We start from the raw sequence: 26530 nt of genomic DNA on the forward strand, positions 1-26530 counted from the left end.
GACAGAGGCCTCGGGAGGGCAATGTGGGGCCTATTGTTTACTGGGGAGAAGCACCGAAGCTCCCCTTTGCCATCATTAAGGGATTAGCACTAAACACTCGCTGACTTCAGAAATTCACACACACTCCTCTCCAACAGCAACACTTTGTCCTTTTTGTCACAAACTGCCCAGTGCCTTTCCACAGCTCTTCTCAGTGGGTTTGAAGGGCCCAAGTGCCCACAGACATTGTGTTCACACTGGCCCACTGTGGCAGTTGTGAAGGACTCCCCATGGACCACAGCCCTCAGCTCCTTTCCTGGCTGCAGTGTGATCCTGGTGCCTGGATCACAGACACTGCTCTACCTGCCATCCAACAGGGGTGTCTCCTAGCAGGATACCATAAAACTGTGGCAATGATTTTAGGAATTAGGTACAGCTGTCTAACCGTGTCTCAGTCCCCAGTTGCACTGGTTTTTGCTGGGTTTTGTTTGTTTGATTGTTTGGTTTTTCTCCCAGATGCAGGCGGTTATTGACAAAAAACAGAGCCCGCATTTTTAAGGGTGGAGGAAGGGAAGCTATTTTGAAAGATACTGTGATCTACTCAGAGAACACATAGGTCTGAGCCAAGAACAGGAGCCTTGGTTTAAATTCTTGAACTGATCTTTGCTTGACCTTAGGCAAGCTTCTGCTTTGGTTTCCCATGTTAATACTACTTATGTCACAGAGGCAGAAATGATTAAATGTCTGTAAAGTGCTTGAAAGCCTCAGACACGCAATACCTACCTTATGAAATGGTATTCTAGGGGAAGGAATCCAGAAGATGGATATGCATGCAAGGACTTGAGATGTTCTCAAGTTCTACATGTGTAATGCTGACTTAGATGAAAAGTACAAACAAGTATTAATGCAGGAAGAAAAATGTGTTGTTTAGTTGTTTTTTTAAGGTATAAAAGTACCTTTGTAGCTTTCTTGTTTCTCAGTCCACTGCTGTGCCCAGCAGTACCTGGCAAAGCTAAGCAGTCTGATAAACCAACATTCACTCTTGTTAGAAAATGCCTTTCTGAAAATAATGGGTTTAACTTGCACATGAGAAACATGAAAAGGCAGCACCAAAACATCTGGAGATTTGAGTCAAAAGGAATAAAGATTTCTGTTCTGATATCTGTTCAAATTAACCTCCAATGAATTGGATTATTAAATATCTTTATACCAACGCTTCCCTTACCATGGAATCTGATTCCACAGTCAAACAGAGGTGATAGCTCAAAAATCTGCTGTTTAAACTTCAATAATAATGGAATATTATCAAAGTAGAAGTTAGATTCCATTGTGGAAAGCATGAGGTTAGAGTTGCACTTAAATATGCAAAACTCCCAGTTCCTGTGGAAAATACACCATGTCCAAATAGCACAGGCACTCATAAGCAAGTGCTCCATATTCCAAGCCAACAGAAAGGCAGAATGATCATAAAGTTGCACACATAAAACCCCCATGTTTTCGTATCTCTCTGGGGTTTAGGGATGAGGACTGGAGACATTAGTCATGAGGACTGGAAGAGCAGAAGCAGAGACTCATTTTGTAATGGCTCTCCTTTGTAACTCAACACATGAGCAGAGAAGCAGAGACCAAACCTTGCAGCAAAGCTACTATTGCTTCCTCATAAAGAGCAGGATTCACAGACATTTACAATGCAGAGCTCTCACCTCTGGATTTTGTTTTCTTAGGTGACCTGAAAGCAGATAAAACCATTGGCACACAGGTACTGGGAGACCTCCCTCCACAGGTGTTTGCCTGAAGGCTGCTGGAGGAGTTATTTTGGGAAGTTGCCCTTTCTTTCCTCTGTGGAAAGGCAAACCTCTGTATTTTCTCTGGGTCACACACATGCCTTAGGCATGCAGAGAGAGCCTTTTTCATGACTGACATATGCACGTGGACTGTTTTACATCTATTTACAAAAGCAAATGCTCTGTTCCCTAAGTATGTTTACAGAACAGGGAAAACCTGTCTTGTTATTTTGGTCTTTTTGGTTTCTCTTTTAGAAAGTCAGAGCTCTAGCTGGCAAAAACATAAAGAGGTAAAAAGCCAGGAAGGAATAAAGGCTTAGTAAAGTTTCACCTAATAGTTGCACACTTATTTCTTTAGACTATAGTGATGTGGAGTTAGAACACTGTGCACTGGACAATGCCCCAGCACTTGAGGTAGGCAGGCTAGAAGCAAAAATATATTTATATATCCTGTCTTGGTTTTATTTCACTGCCATTTAGTGAGGACAATACTGAATTTCACAGATACTTGTTACTCCATCCACTTATGCTGAAACAAGGAATCTCATTGCACAGTGCCAGAGAGAGGATTTTCTAGTCAAAATAAGGCCATCCTGGTAACACAGTGTTGCAATTATGGATTTTCACAGAGAGCTGGGGAGATGTGCAAAGGCAGGAACTGTCCCTGAAGAGAGGAAGATTTTGAGATACGAAAGTACAGCCCATCTCTCTGTGCACTCGTGGTCTCTACTCTCCGTCTCCAGGAAATGAATGCATGCAGCCTGCAGAGTTTAATTCTCTTTTGGTTTATTACTATTTAAAAATCAGGTTTTGTATCCCCTTCTACAGAGGCTTCACCTTCCAACAGAACATACAAAAAATACACACAATAGAAAAAAAAAGATAGGTAGGTAAGTTGCTTTATACAAACAGGTCCCTAAGAACCCAAAAAGGCTAAAACAGGCTCGGTTTCAATAGAAGCAGGCCCATAAATAGGCAAGAGACTTCATTCAAGTAGGGAAAGAGTCATCCATCCTCACCTAAGATCCTTTCTTGCTCACACTGAAGACAATGGGAGGATTCCCAACAACTTCAGTAGAAGCAGGATTGGGATTCATCAGAGCCAATGGCAAACTTTTCTGCTCCTTCCCTTCCAAGGCACTGTCTCTTCCATATGGCGTGCAGCCAGGGAAAAATGCCAGTTTTCCTGGCTCATCCCACACTCATGTTTCAGTTGTTCACTCTACAGGACATCTGAGAACAGCCTTTTATTTTCTCCCTCTGGTATTTGCACTAATTGCAGCAAACTTTCAGATTACAACAGTACCGAAGAGCAACTGTGAGCCCAAGAGCAAGGCTTGGTTGATTCCCCCAGAGCCAGCAGTCAGTGTGACAGCTTTGCAGAGGGCACGGAAAAATTGCCTGGAGAAGGCACCAGTTTGTGGACGCAGCAGCCAAAAAGCTGTTAGCAAGCATGAGACTGATTTATTGTAAAGTCACTTACCCAAGGTCACTGTGTGACTGCAGGATGCTCAAGAGCAATTCTGGCTGCCAGTGGCTGTAGGTTCCACATGGAAACCAGGAGGTGGGAGGGGGTCACTGGAACATCAGTGAAGGTACCAGTTACCTCCTTCCTTCAGCACATCTCAGCTCAGAGCACCTCCAGGTCTCCAAAATTGTAGTACCAGGAAAAGCTTCATTCACATTAACCCTGAGAGCAGATCAATAGTGCCAGGCAGCCTTTAAATTAATTTAAATATCTCACCTTTCAGGGAAAATGTGGCCAGATGTTTGTTTAACTTTGCATTACACCTGAAGTCAGTGAGGCCAAACATTTGTAGCAGAGTTCAGCAGCACGACTGTGCAGCACAATTTGGCATGTCAATCAAATACTGGCATGTCCTTACCCCAGGGTTATCATCATCTCATTTTACAGACAGGAACCAAACACAGGAAGAGGCTGGAGATGACACAGGGTGTTAATTCTTTACAAACAGGCAGTCACTGCCCACTACACAGAGCTCACAACTGTGGTTTTCCACTAACATTCCAAAACCATTCCAGCCATCACCACAACCCCTCACAGCCAGGGCTCCTGCTCCTGCTCTGCATCACTCTGCAGTTATGTCACATCACTATTTTTAAGTGGTTGGGGTTTTTTTTTTTCTTTTTAGCCAAATGGTTCCCTGGTTTGTTTTAGAGCTCACAGTTATTTGCAGAGCTGGGCACATCTGGGTAGGTACCACACTGGCACAGGGATGTGAGGAGGGTGAGGGTGTCAGGGGAGCAGGCAGGAGGACACCATTCCAGTGTGGTGCTGCTGACTATGGCAGTACCTGTGGCTCATCCCAGGAGCATCCCTGCTCCGTGCCTGCCTCCCTCCCTCCGGGTCCAGGCCCAGTGCTCCAGACACACCACCTTCTTACAGGGACAGGGAGCTGCAGCACACTGGGCTGGAAGCCAAATCTGTTCCCAAAGGCTCACTCACAACAGCTGAAGGATCTTGTTTTGAAAAGGATGTTCAGGATAAAGAACCGCGACTCTCTCAGGAGACACTGGAATCTTCCAGAATCTGTTTTAAGTTTTCCTATTGTTTTTTTTTTCCCTCTTTGCTCATTTGTTTTGTCTCTCAGAGTGGAACTGAGAGCATAAGCTCAGAGATTCACTGTGAGCTTATGTTCTGTTCATTAAACCTCAGGTATTGTGCCCAGGCAAAAGGTGAACAGTACAAAGCTGCCTTGATTTACATTTGGATATTGATAATGCTGTTAAGGTATGATAATGCTGAAAAAGCCAGCACATTCCATGGGACTGTTTGGCACTTGCTCTCAGAGTTTCTGCCACACTGAACAATTGAAAATATCTGATTGGTTTTGTGGGTGGTAAAGAAAAGCCTTTTCTTGTTTTCTGTCCTGTTTCATGACTTAGAATTTTGGTGGCTGTTTTTTACTTTGTCCATTTATCTCTCATGAAACCCAAAGAGAGCTCTTGCTCTCTGTTCATTCTTCCAACACTGAAGTCTGGAGTTCCTTTGAAGTTTACTTTGGCATCTACTTCCTCAAGCAAGCACCTTAAAAAAAATTAAAGCTGAAAGTGGTACCCCACTCCCGACTCAAGACATAAATTCAGATACTGATTTCTAGGAACAAAGATTTAGTGAAAAAACAAGACACTAAAGTTACAACAGAGCCTACAAAATCTAGGTTAGCTTTCATACTAGCAATTCAATTAGTTGAGTTAGATAGACATTCAGTTACACAGCTCTTCTATTCAAGTCATTCCTTACTGCTGACAGCAGTTGAGGGAGGAACAATAATTTCAGGGAATACATGGGAAATAACAAATATTCCCTAAGTCACTGGCACTCAAACAGGTCTAAAATTGTGACTGGGCATTTACAATTATTCAAAAGATTGGTAGGAAGACCAACTCCACACCATCTTGGCTTTAAAAAACAAACAAATCATCCCCCCAACATATAATACTTTGCCCTACTATAAGGCACTGGATTGAGAGAAGGAAAAATCTGTGTTCAATTTCTGGTTCTGCTATCAATTCCCCACAAAAATCCCTCAGGATTGAGAGCTCACATGCACCACATTACCATGCACCAGGTGAGCCCCACCAGTGAGTCTGTTTGCACACATTTAAGACATGACAAATGCAAGGTCATGTCACCTCATTTAATTCAGCGTGGAACAAATTCCTATTAAATTGCTTTATCTTGCATTTGTTGTGGATTAACATACAGAAAGATCAAATCAGGCAACAAAAGAAGCCTGATAAATCTGTGGCCCTACATTTAACACAACACTTAAGCATGCAAGTGGTTTTTAGTCCTTCGCCTTTCTTTCACTCATTCACCTATAAGCATCTATTCCTTTCTTGTCTGTCTTTAATGTTTAGATCATGAATGACTGAAGATGTTTTCATCATACCTAATACACAAGACTCTGAGCCTCAGACAAAAAGTTACGGGACTCCTATAATACAAAGACTCTGATGATCCAAATTTGTATGAACTGAAGTTTCCTTCTTGGCAGAAACATGCACTGACTCAAACATTGGATTGCAGTCCCAGCACAAGGAAAGGAGGGTGGCCCAAAGTCAGAACTATCACCCATACACTGATATGCCAATTAAAAATAAAATGTAATAGCAACAAGTGAGACTGCAGCTCAGAGCATCTAATGTACTTCCCTTTGAACTCTGAACTTGTGAGCTGGGTTTTCTGTTTGGATCTGTCTCATGTTCTATGAGAAACAGGCATTTCCAAAAGTACAGAATAGAGAGGATTTGCATGTAGATTACTGTCCAGAATGGAACAGTATGCCCCCAAAGAAGCAAAAAGTACTGAAAACACATCACTGCTGAAGATCTGCCCAAACTCCTGCTGGCATTAAGCCTGCACCAGCCTCTTGTGCTGGTACAAATCTCTCCCATTTACACCAGGATGATCTAGAACTGTCATTTCAGGATTGTAAACTTCCTGCCTAATTGTTTCCCTGTCCCCTAGACTGAGAAGTAAGTAGTTTTCATTCAGTGTATTCATGACACCTTAGTAAGCATTTTCTAGGACAAGCAGAATGCACAGTTAGTGTTTTAGAAGGCTTCAGTTTTAGTTCAAGGCTTTTCATTGGTTTCACCAGGTCAAATTCTGTAGCATTCAAAATTAAATTGATAGACATGGCCAAAATTCAACCCACTACTAACACTAAAGTCAGTGGAGCTAAATGGAGGATGAAAATATCCTATACTCTGGATTTGGCTTTTGGAATTCAATTTTTTCACTAGTGCACCCTCTTTAAGTGCACATGGGAACATCAGGGACACAAACTTCTCTCTTTCAGCACCCAGCCTCAGTTCAACAGAAACTTCACTTTGTGGCTTAAATATGAGCTGTCAGTGAAAGAGTGACTGCAGTTGCATCTGCTAATCCCCATGAATTGTTATGCTGACTGGAAAGCCTGCTCCAGCCTGACTTCCTTGGCAGCTTACAAGGTTGTCTCTGCACTGTTTAGATTTGTAAGGTATTTTAAAATGTTTTGTCACTTTTCTCAAATGTTCTGTTTCTACCTGTCAACTAATCTTACCAGTACAGTAACAGCAATTCCATGAAGCTTTAGTCTGAAGGTGGGTTTGCTTGCTTGCTTTTTTCCTTTTACATGAGACTCATACCTATTCCAGGGATTCTGGGAGAAGATGACTGGAGAAGAACATGTCCTTCAGTCTCCCAACACAGATTAATAGCAAAACATCAAGTCCACTGCAACATGCTCTCAATTTAGAAAGTGCTGGTGCTATAAAGAGAAAGCCATTGATTATTCATCCTGGGTTTATAACACTCAAGAGCAAGTACAAAAAAGTAGCTTCTAACAAGAGAATCTGGGACTTTTAACTCTGTAGAATTTAGAAGGTCATTCCAAAATCCATATACTTACAAAAGGCTCTATAATCCAAACATAAAACCAAAATGGGAATGTGTCTGATTTCAGTTCTGCATTAGCTGCAGGGTTTGGATCAGGAGCACCTGGGCAAGGCAAGCTGTGGTGCAACAGCAGTTTGTGGCTCCATCCCATTTAACACAGACACATCTCCTGCAGCAGATGTGGATCCTGGTCTGAGGGATCTGCCCTGCTCCAGCACTGTATTAATGATGGAGACAGGCACTGTTTCATGGGATGCAAGTTTGGTGTGGAGCTTGGGCTCTTCAGAATGGCCTTTCTAGACATTCAGAACACAAAGCAGTTTACCAAAGCACTGCTTAAACCTTTGCTCATTAACCCTCTCTACAACTGTGATGTAGAGAAAACTCTTCACAGATAGGAAATTTAGGAATAAATTCAGGGAACTCTTCTATGTAACCTTGAGCATCAACAGCAGAACCATAATTAAAACTCAGAGTATTCCTAACTCCTAACCCTGTGTTAAACAACATTTATACCTGGGTTTGGTACATAAAACCTTGACAAGTAACATGGGAGGAAAGGGAGGGTCAAGAAAGGACATTATTTCTGCACAAGTGGTATTTTCAGATTAAATGGAACCTGTAACAGCCTAAAGCCCAGCTTCTTTGCATTTTGTAATCAATTCTTTTTCAGAGATATGCTGTTTGCAATTCCCACCTCTTATACTAGAAACCCTTCTTCTTTGGAAAAGAAAGGAGTAAGACTGGCTTTTGCAAACCTGACTAGAGGCAGATCAGGAGAGCACGACTGTGGCCAAAAAGCCCAGCTCAGAATACAGCACAGTGTAGAGTGGGATTAACATCTTACTTACTGGCTCTCACTTGCACACCTTTTGGACAGGTGGCTGAATTGCTCAAAAACCAGACAAAACGAGGGGATGCAAAGTAACATACTAACTTCTTTAATAGAGTCCAATCCAATTAAACCAAAATCACTCTGTGAACCCCTGGGTTTATTCACACTAAACAAGTCAGTGGTACATAGTGTCAACCCGATAGCTGATCGTGTTCATACCCTAGGTCCCCACATGAAAAATGAGCACCAGTCAACCAGACTGCAATGGTATTTTTCCTTCCTTTTTTTTTTTCTTTTTTTTTTTCTTTTCATAAAAACTATTCCTTTCATAGACTTAAAACAACCAACTAGCCAAGTTATTAATTATGGTACATCTAAAAAAAAAAAAAAAAATTAATACTAACCCTAATGTGACTGCTGCTTTACGAGTGCTCTGGGTATCGCCTTAGACTGGCTTTTCAGTAGCAATTCACTACAACAGGTCCTAAAATAATAATAATAAAGAATTAAAAACCTGACAGCAAGTTTAATGGTCAAAAGTAATGAAAACAACCTGTTCTGAAAGGTGATTTTTCTCAGCAGTTCAGTCCTGCTGCAGCACTCACAGCCTCACAAAGGCAGAAGGGGTTCGAATTCTCTCACCTCCTTTAAACTTTTTCTGGTTTTAAAAGGACAACTGCATTGTAACCTGCTAGGAACCACGGGGCATTTTACTTAATGTTATTCAATAGTGGGTCTGTTTTTAAAACTTACTGTTTTTCTGGGGTAGTTTAGGGAGGGTGGGGAATAGAGAGAGAACAAAACCATAGCTCCCTGTAGCTGTAGCTCCCCAGGTGCCTCAGTCACTAGGACTGTCTCATTCTCACACCAGTGCTGGCAACTTCTCATTATTCCAGAAGAACACGGAGAAACACCAGCAGCAGCCTCTAAAGCTCCATTTAGTGTTTTGGGTCATGTCTCCTATTCAAGGCCACCATCTTCTGTAATTTATCAGCTAAGAAGCATTTTCTCCCTCTCCCCGGTGGAAGTTTAAAGGTGGGGGTAGGGCATGAGACAAAGAGGGAAGCTAAAATGAATAAAAAATTCTCAGCTATAGAACCCAATTCCATTATTTCCCCTTTCATTCACAGCATCTTATCACTATAGCCAGACTGCTGCTTTGCTTTGCTAAGATCACACTGATCTCATTTCCCCTCTGGCCCCATCGGTTGCTGGTCGACCTCTGGATCCACCAGGGATGATGCAAATGCTGACTGGACGATCTGAAACCCAAAGGACTCCAAGAGAGACATGTTCTGTTGGGGTGAGAAGGGGGATCCCAGAGCAGGACCCAGGTCCCCCAAGGGGCCACCCAGGGCCCTGACGTGAACTTTCTGTATGTGTTTGTTCAGATAAGACTTGGATCTGAAAAAGCTGCCGCACTCAGGGCACGGGTATTTCTTCTCCCCTTCCGTCTCCATTTTGTTTTTGCTCACTGCCAGCTCACACGAGAAGGACCCATTGGTGCTCTGTTTCTCGGGAGTCTTGAGGTCACTGGTGTCAGAGAGGTCTCCGTATGAATCAGAACTCTCAATCGGGTCCGAATGGGAACATTTCTGGCCTTCTATGGGAAAAAGAAAAGAGAGAAGTTTTCAGAATGTTATGCCCCAAACAGAGGTATTCAGCATAGTTAGATTGTGTTGGTTACCACCTGATCACATTCATGCCTGTCATGACAGAATGTTACACACTTAAAATCCAATCCCTCACATTCTCCAGCCCCTGAGCACAGGTCCTCTTTCCAGACCACCAGGCTGCCCCCAGAGCAGCAGCTGGGGTTTCATTAGGGCTTTGTAATGATACTGGATGCAACCACAATGGGTCTCGTTTATACAACATTTCTTGAATCTCAGAGATGTCTCACAATGTTTACACCTCAGATACTACGAAAGGATGGGCCTAATGATGACTTTTTAACTGTGCAATTCACTCACACACTTCTGAAATATTGTTGATACTTTGGGGCAGAGCCTAGAGAAAACTTCACAAAGTACCACAGGCTGCAGCAAGATGGGAAGAAACCTGGAAATACTCAGCAACAGCAGTGAGCTCCTGCAGTTTGAGTGCAATTACACTTAGTCTCAAGGAACTCTTTTTCACAAGTGCAACACTGTTGAAAGTGAACTTCACAATCTGAAATTGCTCCACCTTTAAATGCTGTAGTGTGAAACAGGAGAGATGTTAGGGACACTGTTTTAAAGTTATTTGGATACCTATCCCAGCAAAGCCATTGGTATGTTTGGAGTGTTCCCCATTCTCCTCTGGCACTATGCCAGGGAAGTTTGGCCACACTTTTTGCTCAGTGCATGTGAATGAGCGTGAGAAACCCAGACATACTCACTGAGCAAGTCTCTGAATACAAATAAGCTGTACCTACTATTAACTCTAAAAGACCAAAGAACCACTTGGCACAACCCAAAAGACAGATTTGCTCTGGACTCAGCATTACAAACCAAACAGGATATGCATGAAATCAGTACACCACTGAGCTGGAGTAAATCTCTTGTTAAGTCAGCACACCACCCAAAACCAAAGGGCTACTGCAGTAACTCTATAATACTTCAACAGAAAAAATTGCACACATGTAGCTTTCTAAGGGCACAGACTTCGTTTGACCCAGCCTGCTGTGTTCTCCTGGGCAAGAAAAAAAGGTAACAACCATGGGTTTAAAGCAAAACATCTTCTGATGTTTCAGCTTCACCAGAAATACTGACAGTTCAAATCAAAAAGGCAAAAAGCTATTCTACACAGATAAACACACAGCTTTACTTATTCAGAAGTTAAATACTCTTAAGCTATGCTTACAATAATACTTTTTCCCCTTTTTTTCCCCCAGAAGTTAAATGCAGGTTAAAAACAAACAAACAAGTAGCAGTACTACTATCACCCTCTCCCTCTCCCTTCCAATAACAGCTTTCAGAAGTGTAAGTTTAGCTATAGAAAGTTGCATGGCCTCTCATTATCTTGAGGATGAATCTTTATGAACTGCATTCTGCAGCTCCCCCTTCCTTCACCAGAAACCTGGTTTGACTGACACGAGATTCCAGTGGAGTGGGACGAAGGAACTGGCCCATGATCTGCACCCTCAGGCAAAATTCAGACACTGCTCCACAGGAGAGGCTCAAGATGAACCAACCTGGCTTTTTCAATCTCCAAAATCAAAGAAGCTGCCAAAAATTCCTATGCTCTTCTGTGTCCATCTCCTTCCCCCAGCCTCGTGAGATCAGCTATCCAAGGGCAGGTATCACATCCTACGTGATGCTGTGGAATTCCTCTGCATCTCCCTAAGCTTGTCTCCAGTATTTCCCTGGCCTTCCTCCCTCCCAGCCCAACGCCCCACCACACACAGCTCTGCCCAGAGCAGCAAGTGCAGAGCAGAGTCTCTTGCCTTTGATGCCATAGGTCCTGACGCAGTGGAACGCTGCTCCCCCATTCGGGATGGACTCCTGGTGCCTGGAGACCTGGGGAAGGGGAACACCGTGGTGGGTTTTAACATGGACCTTTAAGTAGGAGGCAGAGGAGAAACCTAAACAAGATAAAAGGAGATGAGATCCTGCCACCAGCAAAGACACACATCTGCCTTCCCTGATCTTTAATCTTTTACTCCTGCTCCCTATTCCAAAGCTGCCCTTACACCAGCTAATTCCCCAGGACATGCTCAGGTCGGATCCTGTCATCAGGCAGTAATGAACTGCAAACTTTTCATCAGACTGTGTTTGCTTTTTGTTAAGTCATGACGAAAGCACGGCCTCCTTCAAAACAAATTCTGTGGAACCAAACTGAGCAGATGATAAGGAACTTTCTGGAAAAAAGGCAGAAGAGACATCATAGAAAAAGGCACCCATGCCTCTTCACCATTTTTGTGCTGTTTTATTTATTTTAATTAAAAATGCCTTTATCATCTGATAACACTTTGGAAAACAGTTCTAATTAGTTGATTTTATGCTGTTAAGATTCAAAGGAATGCCATTTAGCAACACCCCTCATTGGTATTTAGTGTGCTTTCCCCTCAGGTTTCTGGTATTTATAGTGACTTCTAGAAGGCAGAAAGCTAAAACTACTGAGTTTTTGAGGTATACAGTTTTGTTCTACAGTAATTTTTAGAACACATTTCCTGCATTCAGCTCATCCTGAGTATTTTGTCTACAGTAAAAAAAAATAATAAAAATAAATTTCACTATTTCTATCAGCTCTGATTCATAAGCCCAAACCACTGAAATTAAAAACATATATTTCAAACAATTGATTTCTGAACAAAACAAGTTTTTTACATCTGTGCATGTGCTTTTTAAAATGGTTTTTGAAGTCTCACATGTCCTTTTCCTTTAATGCAATAAATTACCTCACATATACTTTGGAATGCTTTTAAATTCAATCTTCATAAGATTTGCAATTATTACTAGTACATTTGGACCATATATGAGACACAAGGAGGACAGAATTTTAAAGATTTCCTACACAGGTAAACCTCCCAACAACCAGCTTAATTTTCTGTTAGATTTTGAACAGAATATTATGGCATTTTCACGTCAGAAACATTTTCCTTTAACAACTGAACACAAGACAAGGTTCACTGTCACAGGCCCAGAGTTCCAGGTTCCCTTTCTGGAGAGGGAAAACCCAAGTCCTAGATTTTTTTAAACCAATCCAGCATTTACAGCACAAGCCTCTGCAAGAGAACTTTCATACCAATCACTTAAAATATGAATAGTTATTCTACTGTAAAGCCATTTTATAGTGATATAACTGTATTTACATTTGATGATATATAATAATATCTTAGGAAAGATGGAAACCCCATCCTGCACACGTCTCTGGGGTGGATTTTCTGACAGCAGCTGTTAGTTTCAGGTGCTGAATTTAATCATGAATGTGGCTTTACACTAGATTTCCCCACACCTAGCCAACAGAATATCCCTCTACCCAGACTCTTCCTTACAAGCCAGGATCAAAGAGTATCCAGGACCTGCAAAGTGAGACAGAACTCCACAGCAACCTGCTGAAGGGGGAAAGGGCAGGCTGCTGGGAATGAACAAGAGGTAGTTACTGTGGACCCCTGAGTTGAAGATAAAAGCACAGAAAAGCAGACACATCACAATTCGAGACACCAAGAACACACGACTCTGGAAACACAATGGAGCAGAACGAGCCAGGCCAAGGCACCCAGGGAATCAGGGGAAGGGAATAATGCAAGACCTGCCCTCAGACACGAAACGCTGCACTGAAACCTCACTGGGCAACAAGAGAAGGTATTTTTTATAAATATCAAGAATTTTCTGTAGATATGGAAAGAACCAGTGTTTGACTGGCAGAGGAAAGGGTACAGACATAGTAGTGACACTCCCACCTACGAGGTGCTTCCCTTATTTCCTACGTGTCCAATAACCACAGGCATGCTGAGATCAACCTCTTTTATGTAGCAATGCACTAAAATCTCCCTGCCAACCATTAAAAAAGGGCTACACACAGGTATTCAGTGGCTTTCTATACCAGGACTGACACAGGAGAATCTGAAGCTGTAATCTCTGCTACACAATATTATTTCTGAACTCTGCAATTCTATTTGTAGAGCACATTGTTTTATATAATGGAAACTGCTGCAAAGTGTGTTAGCTCCCCTTTATGCACTTGGCAGATGAACATGTGAGTCATCAACTTCCATCAAAGCCCTAAGAATGCCAACTGCTTCATGGGAAACTGTTTAAAGGGAGATTTGGGGGAGTTTGTTTTTATCCTAATTTTTTCCTGAAGCACTTAGCACTGGCCTTTTTTTCCTCCACCAGACTAATTAGGAATGCCTGTCCTAGAAAGATGGGGGTCCATGGACAAAAATCCCTTACTTTTAAAAGTCTCTTTCAGAACAAAGTCAGACTTGTGCAGAGGATAAAGTGGCAGTATTTTTCTGAGAAGGAATGTAATTATTGTTTTACCCTACACATCTCTCTGCTTTGAGAAGCAGATTATTTCTTCATACCAGAAGAAAAACATGCATAGAGAGGAAATTATCTGCTTTATATAAATGGGACCTATCCCTTGATCTGCCACATAACATCTATATGGAGATAAATTAGAGAAATAATTGCAGGATGCTCCCTGTTCAAAAATTCTAATTTGGATTTAGTTGGAACATGCAGAGAATCTCTTGCTTTAATGGACTTTGTGTCCTCCATGAAAAGTGCAAGAATTTATCTTATAGTAACAATAAATTCTATCCCACTTGTGATTGGAATATTTACCCTCCTCCTCACTCATTTGATTTCTGTGAACAGTGTCTGTGTTCAAAACAGAAACCCAAACTTCTGAGTTGCACCTGTTATTACAAAGTACCAGCTCAAGACTTGCCAAAGTCATCAATCTCTTGAATTTGTCCACACAAGCAAATAAAGTTCCTAAGGATGGTAATAGAAATTTATGCAACAAGACAACAGAAGCAGGTCTTTTTTATTTAACCTGATTAAAGAGAATTTGTCTTAAAAAGTGAGGCTTGAGGATTAGTGTTTTATAAGCATATTTTGGACAAATTCTTAAGAAAAAACCAAATTAAAACAAAAAGAACCCCCAAAACAAACAAAACAACCAAAATCCCAGGGGAAAAAAAACCACAACCAAAAAACCCCCCAAAACCATTGCACTGTTTCCCTGATTTAAACTGTTTCCATTATTATTCTAAACATAAAGACCCTGAGTAAGAAAATAACCTGGAAAAACCATCAAATCACAGCTGCTAATTTCTGGATATTAAACTGCCATGTTGTGAAAGAAATAGATATGATCAACAAATGGGCACACACATGACATGGCAAACCATTGGCTGCTGCTTTCTGCCAGGTGCTGAGTTCCAGCCCAATCTCCTAAATCCATTACACCTTTAAAAGAACATGAGATGCTTAATTAAGCTCCACAGAAAAGCTTTCAGTCCAAGTGAGGGATTCTAAGCTCTGTCATTAACTCTGGGAATGTTCAGCTGGGTAAGAGTCAGCTTTTCATCCAGTTTGTTTTTTTTTTTTGTGGGCCAACATCCAAAATTCTCTCTACAAGTAGCCTGGGCTTGGAAAGCATTCTTGCTTGACAATTATTATATGCAGAGGTTGACATTTACTATATCCAGAACCAGCTAAGTTACAATTAAAAGGTACACCAGCACATTAGGCAGGGGAAGAATAAACCCAAGGCCACTGCACCGCAGGCACGGCACAACAGTCGGGTTAGTGCAGCTTCTGACTGTCCCAATGCCTACAAACAGGGGTTTCTGATCCAGAAACCTTCCACTAGACTCCATCTTGTCAGGCTCTACAGTTTTAAAAGATATCTGATTAAAACTATGAACATTATGATTTGATTCTAGAACACCTGGGATGAAAAATTCTGCTGTCACTGATCATAAATCTGTCATCAACATTTACAGCGTAAAACAGTGAGTTCATAACACAGTTATCTGACAAATCCAGTCTGTGACTTCCCCTTCCTATGAATTTTAACATTGGGTAGAGATTTAACAGTAATTTACCACATTAATTACATTTTTTAAGTCCTGCTGTAAACTGGAATTCACAGTACACAACTCTGACAACTCCTGTGAAGTACACAAACTGTAAGAAAGGAGTTGCTTAAAGGTGACTGCACAACAGGTCCCCTGTCCTTCTGCAGAGAAGAGTATTTTTAAATTTCCACTGTACATTTAGACTTGTAAACTGTGAATAAACCCCCTGGTCATTTCATTGTTTGAATGCCGGGTCTGTCTTTGTCACACTGGCTCCATTTCCAAAGAGCTGCAGTGACATCCAGTGGTAGTTATGCTGAAACTCAAGCTCACAAATCTTGGAAACAAGACAATTCCTCCCAACTCAGGGGAGTTTCTGTTTGGCACCACGCTCAGCTGAAGGAGAGCAGGACAGCACCTGGATCTTGGATAGGATCTTCCATTGTTACCACAAAAAGAATCGGGATAAGCTTAAGCAGTTTTTCCGAAGCTGAAAAGGAGGGCAAACTTCATTTCACACCATCTACTGGAGCCTCAGAACCTCAAGATTCTCATCCCAGATGCCTTTTCCACTCACACTGTTAATATCACTTTCAGGACCTAACACACTGTTCAACAAGTGCAAATACTTCCCTTTCAGTTTAATGTCTCTCATTACTCATCAACTCCAAAAGCTCCCTGTACAGTCCTCACATCAAACACAGAACAGCTTTATTCTCTCTCTCAGAAGATTTCACATCTCTTAAATTAGAAAAGGGAACACACACCAGAAAAAAAATGACTCATTGGAAAAAACAAGATTCCAAAACACAGCAGCAACCTCTTCCAACCCTTACTAGCTGTGTGAGCCAACAGTGTATTTTGAAGCTGTGTATTAATAATTCAAAAAAAAAAGACACCAATAAGTCAAAATCATTTTTCCAGCTTGCCTTACATCCCACAAAACCTAAATTTCCAACTATCTTCAACTGAAGAATACCATAAACAGACAGAAAAGCTTCAAAAGCTCTTAGTCATAGGGTTTAGTTTTAGGTAGTCCTGCAAGGAGCAGGGAGTTGGATCCAATGATCTTTCTGGGTCCCTTCCAACTCCAGATATTCTATGATACTATGAAAAGCTGTATTTGTACAAATAAAGGTAAACCACATTTCTAGTGCTCTTTACAAAATCTGTTTTAGAAATGTACATTAATACAAAGCAATTTCTTGGGTTAGGAGGGAGAAGCAGCTTGACTCTGCTGCACCAGGAGGTTGAACAAGACTTGATAACAAAATGTAAATCTGTTTATGCTCAGTGTATGATTTTCAACTTGATGTGTATTTCAGAGATTCTTCTTCCAAACTGGTTGCAAGGACTCAAGTCTAACCAGGTATAGAAAAAGAAGATGTATAGTGAACAGCAGCAAGGCAACTTATTGTGGTTATTGTACAGGGATCTGGCTATTTAGCAATTAAAATTCTTAAAACTATCTTGAAACAATTTGCTTCAGATTTAAACTGAGTTTCTCTAGGAACTCTCAGCCAGCCCTACAGCTGCACCAGTCTCAGGGGATGGTCATACACATGGTACAACCTCCTCCTGTTGCAGGCAGAGTCACTCAGCCTCACAGCTCCCCTCCAGTGCCACCCCAGCCCACTGAAAGAAAAGAATAGTTTCTTCATTACCTCGGTTACAGATAGTGCAGAAATTGCTTGGTCCTTCACTATGCTTCTTCAAGTGATCTGCCATATATGCTGCTCTCAAGTACTTCCCACACACCTGGCATGGGACTTTGTCTTCATGACAGGCCAGGTGTGAGCGCAGCCGGTCACGAGTGGCAAAGGAAGCATTACAAGTCTGCAGGTACAACGAGAACCATGTGACTCATCAGCTCTGCCAAAAGCACTGATATTGTTGAATATACTTAGTATTCTTTAGAGTAAACACCTTAGATCCTGAGCAAAGACACAAATGACATGATGCACAAGCCATTTTCCCCCACAAACAAAAAAATTCAGATCGCCAACACATTGCACATGATGTGATGCTACTACTTGAAAGAATTAAGGAAACGGCTCTAACATACTACAGACAGTAAAACTTAAATCAAGATAGAGTTGTAAGGCTTTAGCTCCTCTCTGACGATGAAGATACTAAAATTTTAAATAATATTTAACAACAGAAATAGCACAAACCACTTCATTCCATTTACAGTAATTTCTGCCATTTCACTGAGCTATCACTTTGGATCACTCTGGACCACTCAAAATGTCCTCTCTCATCTTCCTACATTCTGCTCTTTGATGTGATCAATCTGACTTCAGTACACAGAATCTTTTGGAGTATGAAGACATACAAACAAAGCATCAGAGAATCATCTGGGATGAGAATATGACAAGAGACAGTAGAAGAGTCATCCTGGTATCCACAGCAGCAGTGCAGACAAACTGTACAAGTGAAGCCTCAGAACCGAGCAGGTATCAAAATAACTGCAGGACATTGTAATCTGTTTATAACTTACCCCTGATCAAGGTATCATATTCTACTTACTACCACGTAACAAGCTTGATTTGGTATAATATCCATTCTACTCGCCCACTTCCCAGATGAAATCCATATGATGAGTGAAGGCTCCCTCCCATTTTTATAATTCCAGGAATGGGCAGGCACACAGGCTCTGTCCACAGCCTGCTGCAGCAGCCTGCCAGTTCTCAAGGGCTTGTTCTATCTCTAGTGTCTGAGGGGAAATAAATCACCAGCCATGGGCTGTACAGGGTATGGGAGACACAGTCTGACCCACTTCACAAGTGTGAGAGCAGAAACCAAAGCAAACACACATCACAGTGACCAGAGCAAGGGGCAGCAGTGACAGCCAAGAGTGGACAGTGTTTTGTTTATATCACCTTTATATAAAATAACACAGTTTTAAGATGTTATAACCAGAACCCCCTAAAAATAATATGAGGCTATTAAGTGACTTGGGAACTGGATATATTCTACCTTTTCAAGTATCTGTACGTAATTAAATCACTGTTCCGATAGAGACAGACTTGTTAAAGTAACAATCCTAGTAAAATTCCAAAACTGTAATGTCAAGTAAGTGAAATTGATAATACAGAAGAGGGTAACACATATAATTATATAAAATTCAGTTAATCAAGAGCTTAATCCAAAAAACATTGAAGGTAGCTGAAAAATACCTATCAACTTCAACAGGCTTTACACTCATTTGATCCTGTGAGATGCTTCAGTGTGGCAAACTTCCAGGGAGCTGAGGCTGCTCTGCAGCAAGCACAAGACTTAACACCTCAGAGGATCAGGACTTAATGAAATTAAAAAGGCAACAGTAAAACTATCTGGATTTCTGTGATACAGTTTAACTAAGCTCACTAGACAAAGATTCATAAATTACGAGTAGTGTAGGATTAAGAGGCAAATTCTTGAACGTGAAAGGTTTCTCCTCCTTTGAAATCCCAGGACACAGCGCTGAGCAAAACAGGTGCAGCTTTCACTTACTGAAATGTTCTTAGAGCTAAACACTCTTTGAAGGCAGGATTGCAGCACTGATAGTAATCAATGTGTTGGATATCAGCTAAAGATATATAACTAGATAATCAATGACAGCCAAGAGATCCATCATCAGTAAATCTAAAGCTACTGGGCTGCAGTAACGTCCACCCCTGAGCACGGGGGGGGCATAAGCTCATAAACAGATCAGAGACAGATCACACAAATACAGGGGGGCCAGAAGTGAAACCACATCTGACCCAGAGTGAACTTAGCAAGTTGAAAGCTTAGGGAAAGGCCATATAATAATTTCTGTGATTGATTTCTCACTCTTGCTGCTGAGTTGTGCAAAGCTCACCTTTGGATAAGCTATAGAGAAAATATATCTGTGAAGAAGCTTAAAAAAAATAATTAAGTCCAGCGGAGAAAGCAAGAACCAGTTTAGCTGAATCATAACAATGGGAAACAGGACTAGGCTTAAAGAAAACCCCAAAGTTAATATTCAAATAGTTAATATTTATAAAAGGTATAGAGAAAAAAAAAGGTCTTATTTTACAAAAGATGTGAAGTGCTAAATGAGTGCTAAATATTTATCATTAATTGTTAATCATAGAAGAAAACGCTCCAGTGCTTTCCTATCAAACATTGCACAGGTATATAAATAGACCAAAAAAAGAATATATAAAGTTTAAAAAACATTGTTTAAGAAATACCTCTTGAAGTTTCAACTTTTCTATGGATGTGGATGTCTCTGAGCTTATTCCATGGTGGCTGCCATTTTCCTGCTAATAGGCAGGAAGTAAGAGAAATTAGGACAGGAAGAAACTCATTCTGCATTGAAATCAATGGGAAAAGCACTGGACTTGGGATGCCAATTAAGCTGGGCTTTAATTTAACCTGCATTTTTCTTTTTTATTTAATGTGCCAGAAGAACAAGCTGTCTCTTGTCTCTGAGAAGGAGCAAACTTCTGTTTTGTCCCCTTGTTCTTTCACATCCACAGATTTTCAGATCACCATTTCCTCCCAGACTGCAGCCTAACGTTCATCCCATTCACACGCCAAAGCCGACAGCTTCACCCTTCCCATGGAGTCAGCACTCTGAGCCATCCCACTGGGGCCACAAAACTGACTTACCCCTTCTCCTATATCACAACTCAAACTGTCAGATTGGGGAAAAAAAAGGAATAAAAATAACCCAAAAAAATCACCAGTGCAACAATCCAGGGAAGAAAAATCCAGAGTGCCATTTGCCTGGACACCAAAACGACTCCTTGGATCTGATTTCCCAGCTGCTTTGCCTCTGTGGAGACCTTCCCTAATCTGAGTCTATTTTAACAGTAATGGAACAGCTGGAGTCAGGTCTTTGGCATCAGCTGCTAGAGGTGCTGGAACTTAGGATGCTTGTGAAAGATCTGTGAAGCTCAGATTTTAGGGGGCTGAGTGCAGGATTACAAACTGAGCACTCAAAACTACAGCTGCTGCAGGGATGCTCAGCTTATAACTGTTCTGCTCCTCATACTTTCATTTTATTTATTCTCAAGTTGGGTTGAGTCCTGCTCCTCATACTTTCATTTTATTTATTCTGTAATTGGGTTGATACCTTCTCACTTCTGTTTTGGTACTCCAAGTGTACCATGATGCCACATCAACAAAACACAGATATCTGTTGGTTTGCAAAGATACATGAGGGCTCAGATAAAGGGCTGGTGGATTTTGTTTAAATCAGAGCACAAATTCCAAAAATGCCGTTGCAATAGAGGATTCTGGAATGCTCTTCTGTTTACTGACAGGGTAATTCTCTTTTTCAGTAAACATAAACAAAGCATGACAATAACAGGAATGTTCAGCGGGAACTCAACAGATTCAAAAAGGATGCTCAGTGCTGCTCTCATGGGGAGCTAATCTGCCAAATAAAATCCATGGAAAAAAGGAATGGAAAATGGGCAAACAACATGCCAATATTAAGCTATTTTCCTTCCTTGTGGCCAGATCCTGTGTTTAGATACACATCCCGCAACAGAAGCATAACTGGCTATGAGATAATCACAAGAACTTAATCAATTTCTACCTCAGCTTTCATGTTTGAAACAAATGTTCAGTGTGACAGCACCCCCTCTGTGTTTGTACCATGTACAGCAGATCTGTGCATGTTTAAGAAGACTTTCTAAATCTGACAGCACATTACCAAGTAGTTTTTGCAAAGACACACAAGAGGTCGTTAACAAATTTTCTATACCTTAAGACTCATAAAAAATTAACTTTGCAGGGTTAAGCAGTCAAAAATCAAGAACAAGCCAAGCCTGGAGGACAATCTCAGCTCTGTCCTGATGCTTGTAACCTGTAGCCTATGCCTTTTAACTGAGATGGACAATGCATGCAGTGTTATGGCACTTCAGACAACACATGATGAGAGAGACTGTTCTTAGAAACTGCTATCACAAAATACATGTGTGCAAGGAGATGGGGTTGAGCTTGGCTGTACAATCTTAGCTTCCACATTTCTTTTCTTTCTAGCTCTTAGTGTCTCCTCTGATTCACACAGAGTTTATATTTAATACACTTAAATCAATCAGAAACTATAAAAAAATTATCAGGCATCAGCTGGCAAAGGATAATTCACATCTATCAGTGTTATTCATAAACTGTGTCCATTCAGTCACCTTGGTATCAACTGGCAAAAGACTGAGGAGTTTCTGTTCATGTTGGAACTAAACATTCATTTTTGTACTTGTGGACAAATACATGGTTATGGAAAAAAATTGTGGTTGCCTTCATCCACCCAGACCCCTTGCTGTCCCCAGATTGGGAAGTCTTTTTATGAGTGGAATTTTCCAATTTGTATAAATCTATAAACCCTAAATCATCTTAAGAAGCTTAAACCAATCTAAAGCTTTATATAGGACATACAGTTAAATCAATGTGATGGCTCTGTGGCCTGACTCTCAAAGGTGCTGGGCTTCCACAGATCATATGGATGTCAAGGGAAACCTTCAGATGGTTCCAGCTATTTGGAGAACTGTTCACTAGATTACTAAAACTGCAAAATGTTTCAAAACTCTCACAGTTTGAAGGAAACATAGGAGAGATGTATCAAAACGTGCAAAAATGCAGATTGGGAGGCAGCAGTCATGTAGGATTGACTGAGTTCATAAAATGTGGGTGAATATTTTAGGAGAAAAAAATCCTTGTCTTCAAAGAAAAAGAAAATAATCTTGCTCCAACTTCTTCAAATAAGTATTAAATAAATCTCTCTGCAGAAACCAAGCACGGAGACTCTTAGCCCAGGAAATGTTACAGAAATTTGCCCAACATCTATGTGAAGGCAGTGTATAATAGTGGAGCTGATTCTCACTTTGGTTTTAACTGATACTTCCATGCACCTTTTAAATCTCTCTATAAATTAATTACAAAATATATCCCTTCATTTGATCTTTCAAACCCTAACAAATAATTTATTAACTGCAAAAAACTATATACAGCATTGTGACCTTGTATGACAAAGGATATTGTGATGCTGTTGTTTATATTCACCCTGGGATAAAAAAAGCTTCCAATTTTGCTCAGTGCAATGTTCTGAAGGCTATGTGAGTTAAAAAAATTGGTATCTTGACAAGTTATGATAATTATAATTTATTATTTTTATTTGAAATTATTCTAAAAAAAAAATGTAGTCAGCATTGCAGCCTCCTGATGGCAACAACTGCAGTTAAAAAAAAGGGAGGGGAGTGGAAGGAATCATCAGTGCCACTGACTCCAAGCCCAGGTGGCTGAGTAAGAGATCCAGGGTGAGACTGGGACAGAGCAGGAGGGAAGGGGAAGAAGGGGAAGGAAGCAGGAGGACCAAAGCTGTAGATGACACGAGGGGCTGGGCTGGGCTGGGACAGAAAAGGAGGGGACGGGAGGGATGTAAAGCAGCTGTCACTGGAACACTGTTCTTCACCAACATTTAGCCCAACTCACACACACATGGTGTCTTTACTGGTACTTCAGAATTGTCTGCACACATAAATCCAATGCCAAAGATCACCCACACATCAGTCTAAACCCCTCTGGCTCCTACCTGACACTTGTGAGGTCTCTCTGAGGTATGCACCTGTTTGATGTGTCCATTCAAGTGGTCTGGCCTTAAAGGAAAATACACATAAGCACACTTAAAACAAATACTAAAAATAAACTTACCATTTTAACCAAAGAAAAAAAAAATCCCAGTGCTGGATCTATTACAAATATAGTGATATTTAACTTTCCAAGAACCAGATCACCAACAACTGGGATTCTACCTTGTTATGCACCCTCTCCAACTTGCTAAAAAGGCAGCATTTTCTCAGGAAGAAATTATGACTGAATGATGAGAGAAAAAGGGAAATACAAGTTACAGTTTTTCAAGCCTGCATGTCCCCTTCCAAAATCCTATTTAGATCTTGACAATCAGGATGCTTTGATTTACAGTTGCTGAATATTTGAAAATCAGACCTTTTTGGTTTATGTCCCAAGCATGCATATAAAAAGCCAACTTTAAGTATCTCTGTGCAAAAAGACTGACCCTAAACTCTGTTGCTGTAACACATTTTCCACCTTAAAGATGAAAAAACACTGTCCTAACTCACAACTTAGTGGGGAGACTGCATTGATACAAATAAAGTGCTCTGAAGGTCCCAACTAGAAGGTGCAATGGAAGAGCAAATTATTACTGAAAAAAGACTATTTTTCACAACCAGCAAAGCCTACTTTGAAGAAGAAAGGACTGAAGAGCTGCAGATTTTCCTGGTGGGAGTTTCTCCTAGTGGGAAGAAAGCTTTTCATTGTATGAGGCCAAAACTGCTTGGAAACAAGTTCCCCACCCTCTCCTCCCCCAGCTTCGCGGCTGCGCCAATGAGAGGGCGCGGGATGGAATTCACGCACTGCAGGCAGAAAATAGGCTGAACTTTGCAGTGAGGCTCCTAAACCCGAAGCTCCAGCGATGGGCTGGAGTGGTGTAACCGGACAGACTGGTTGGGGTCCTTCAGCCTACCCCCAGCCCAGCCACCTCACGTGCTGCGCTACCGAATAAAGGAAAGGAGACTAAAATTAGACCTCACGCTTCCAGCCTCCTGTGGCTGCTCCTAAGACTGAGGGCTGAAACCTAAAGTCTGTAGTTTTCATTCATACTGCGATTTTACAAAGATATGCAAACACTTCTGTTGTTTACTTTTGTAACAGCATTCCTGCCTGTTCACATTAACTTACTGGGAACAATGAGAGCTCAACGTGTATCTCTCCCTTGATGACAAAAACGTTTCGTACAGCAACAGCAGAAATCTTTGAGTGTCAATAAAAACAATAAAAATTGGTACACGATGCCAGGTAGCGCTATAATAAGAAAAATACTTTCACTTCTAGCCACGGATGAAATTTTCATTTTGTGACTCTGTGTCACTAAATCTGCAGTCCTTATGGAGATGCATCCCTAATTATTGCCAATTAAAAAAAAAAAAGGAGGGGGGGAGGGCTACATTTTCATCATTTATTTCAATAACAAAAAGTCCCTCTAACAAAAAGTCCCTCTATCAAAAAGAGAGCTAGCGGGGGCAGAATTCCACAATTTGCAGGGGCGCAATTCTACAATTTATATAGCCTAGTGGCCTTTTGATTTGTTTTCATATCTTGATTCCTTCCCTCCTGTTAGAGCAAGGCAACTGCTGTAGAAAACTGACTGCTGGTACAGAAGTAATGAAAGTGTATGCATCCCCCTCCCCCCCACTACTTCTAATCTCAAAGCGAGCAGCAAACTTCCAAAAGAGTTTCAAATTCATTAACTCAGACTATAAGATACCACTAACACAACTACGTGTACCAAACTACTCATTAAATTAGCTCCCACAAACAGCGACAACAGAAAATCAGCAACATTAAATGCACAGATCTTACGTATGTTGCAGGGCAGAAACAGGATCCCCTTCAGAAGGATGTAAACCCAAAGGACACAAAGATCATGTAATAAAAGATACTTGATGCTGCAGCCTTTGAAATCTCACCTCTTCCTTCACATTTGGGTGATAAAAAACATTACGAACTAAGAGAAATGAAGGGAAGTTAAGAAAAAGAAAATTTAAAATGGATACGAGAAAAATAATAATCTTGAGATGTATTATTTTGCACTTCAACAGCACCTTCAAACTACCTACAAATCAGTGGTCTCCAGACACTTCTGTGAGGCAGGTAATTATTTCAATACCCATTTCACAGAAGAGTCATTTGAGGGAGAGACTCATTTGCCCAAGGACACGCTCACACCAAGTCTGGGATAAAGCTGGGAATGTTCCCCAGAAGCCAACTGACTCCCAGTTCTATGTCTTAATTACTTTTAAACCCTTTCAGGAGACTGCAGAATAGCGTCCCAGAGGAAATGATGGAAGTCCCACTTCTTGAGACATTTTAAAATGGAACAGTCCAACTATCCTAAGTACGTATCCCAAGGGACAGGAAACACAACTTCCTAGGTCTCCGTTGGTGTCTGTGGTCCTTACAAGCACTCTCTTACCTGGAAAAGCCTTTTCCACAGCTCTGGCAGATGTAGGGCTTTCCCACAGAGCCGTCGTGAGATCGAACATGATAGGACATCCTGTCTTTCCGCTTGAACCGCAAGCCACACACCGGACAAGAGTACGGCTTCTCGCCAGAGTGCGACAGCTTGTGCCGATTCAGGTGGTACACGTCCCGAAAAATCTTGCCACAGATCTCACAGGCCACCTGTTTCCTCGTCCTGCTTCTTTTCCGGGGTGCATCGGGGTCGTCCTGACCAGGGACACCATTTTCACCCAGTCTGGGGGGTGGGATGTCTATGTAGCCCAGCTGTAAGCTCGTCACCCCATGTTGAGCCTCGTGCTGCCGAAGACGATTAGCATCCGTAAACACTTTCCCACAGAGGCCACAAGGCAGGATACCGGCCTCTCGCAGGCCCCCCGGGGTACCAAACATCATGGAGTCCAAGAGGTTGGCTTTGCGGGGACGCCCTCTGCCCCTCTTGGTGCTTAAAGTGGGGGCACTAGCAGCAACGTTCTGGAAGGGCGAGGCCAGCAGCGGTGGGGACAGAGGTCCTGCCACCATGGGCAGGCGGTCCACGCCCTGCAGCACGGGCAGGGAGGACTGAGCGGCGCTGAGTGCGGCCCGCGTGGCCTCGTCTTCGGGCATGCCGGCGATGCCGTTGCCATTGGGCGCCAAAGCGGCACCGTTGGTCATGTCAAGAGGGAAGCCGAGGTCGGCAGCCCCCGGACGGAACAGCATGATGTCAGGGCGCGCGGGGGGCACGAGGAGCTGCACGTTGGACTGCTTGATGACCTCCTGGCAGATGTCGATCACCGAGCGCATCAGCAGGAACTTGGCGGCCGTCATGAGCTCCGGGAAGCTCTCCAGCCGCACCACGATGCGCGACGTGTAGGCGAAGTCCAGGATGTCTCCGAACACCTTGGAGCTGATGGTGTGCATCTCCAGCTCCCGCCCGCCCCCGGGGGCGCCGCCGGCCGCCGCCGCAGCCCCGCCGG

General features: G+C 41.9%; 1 protein-coding gene across 1 annotated transcript in view; it reads right to left on the reverse strand.

The window, feature by feature from the left end:
• Positions 1–2527: 2527 nt before the first annotated feature.
• Positions 2528–26530, reverse strand: part of PATZ1 (POZ/BTB and AT hook containing zinc finger 1) — a 31171-nt gene continuing 7168 nt past the window's right edge. Inside the window, exons 2-7 of the mRNA XM_027661552.1 lie at positions 25531–26522; positions 23071–23134; positions 19724–19795; positions 17189–17360; positions 11433–11570; positions 2528–9608 (exon numbers count right to left, since the gene is read on the reverse strand). Of these exons, the coding sequence (XP_027517353.1) occupies positions 9190–9608; positions 11433–11570; positions 17189–17360; positions 19724–19795; positions 23071–23134; positions 25531–26522 (1857 nt within the window). The 3' untranslated portion in view covers positions 2528–9189. The remainder of the gene's footprint in view (positions 9609–11432; positions 11571–17188; positions 17361–19723; positions 19796–23070; positions 23135–25530; positions 26523–26530) is intronic.

Source organism: Corapipo altera, unplaced genomic scaffold (assembly GCF_003945725.1).
Source record: "Corapipo altera isolate COAL_440 unplaced genomic scaffold, ASM394572v1 150, whole genome shotgun sequence".
NCBI lineage: Eukaryota > Metazoa > Chordata > Aves > Passeriformes > Pipridae > Corapipo > Corapipo altera.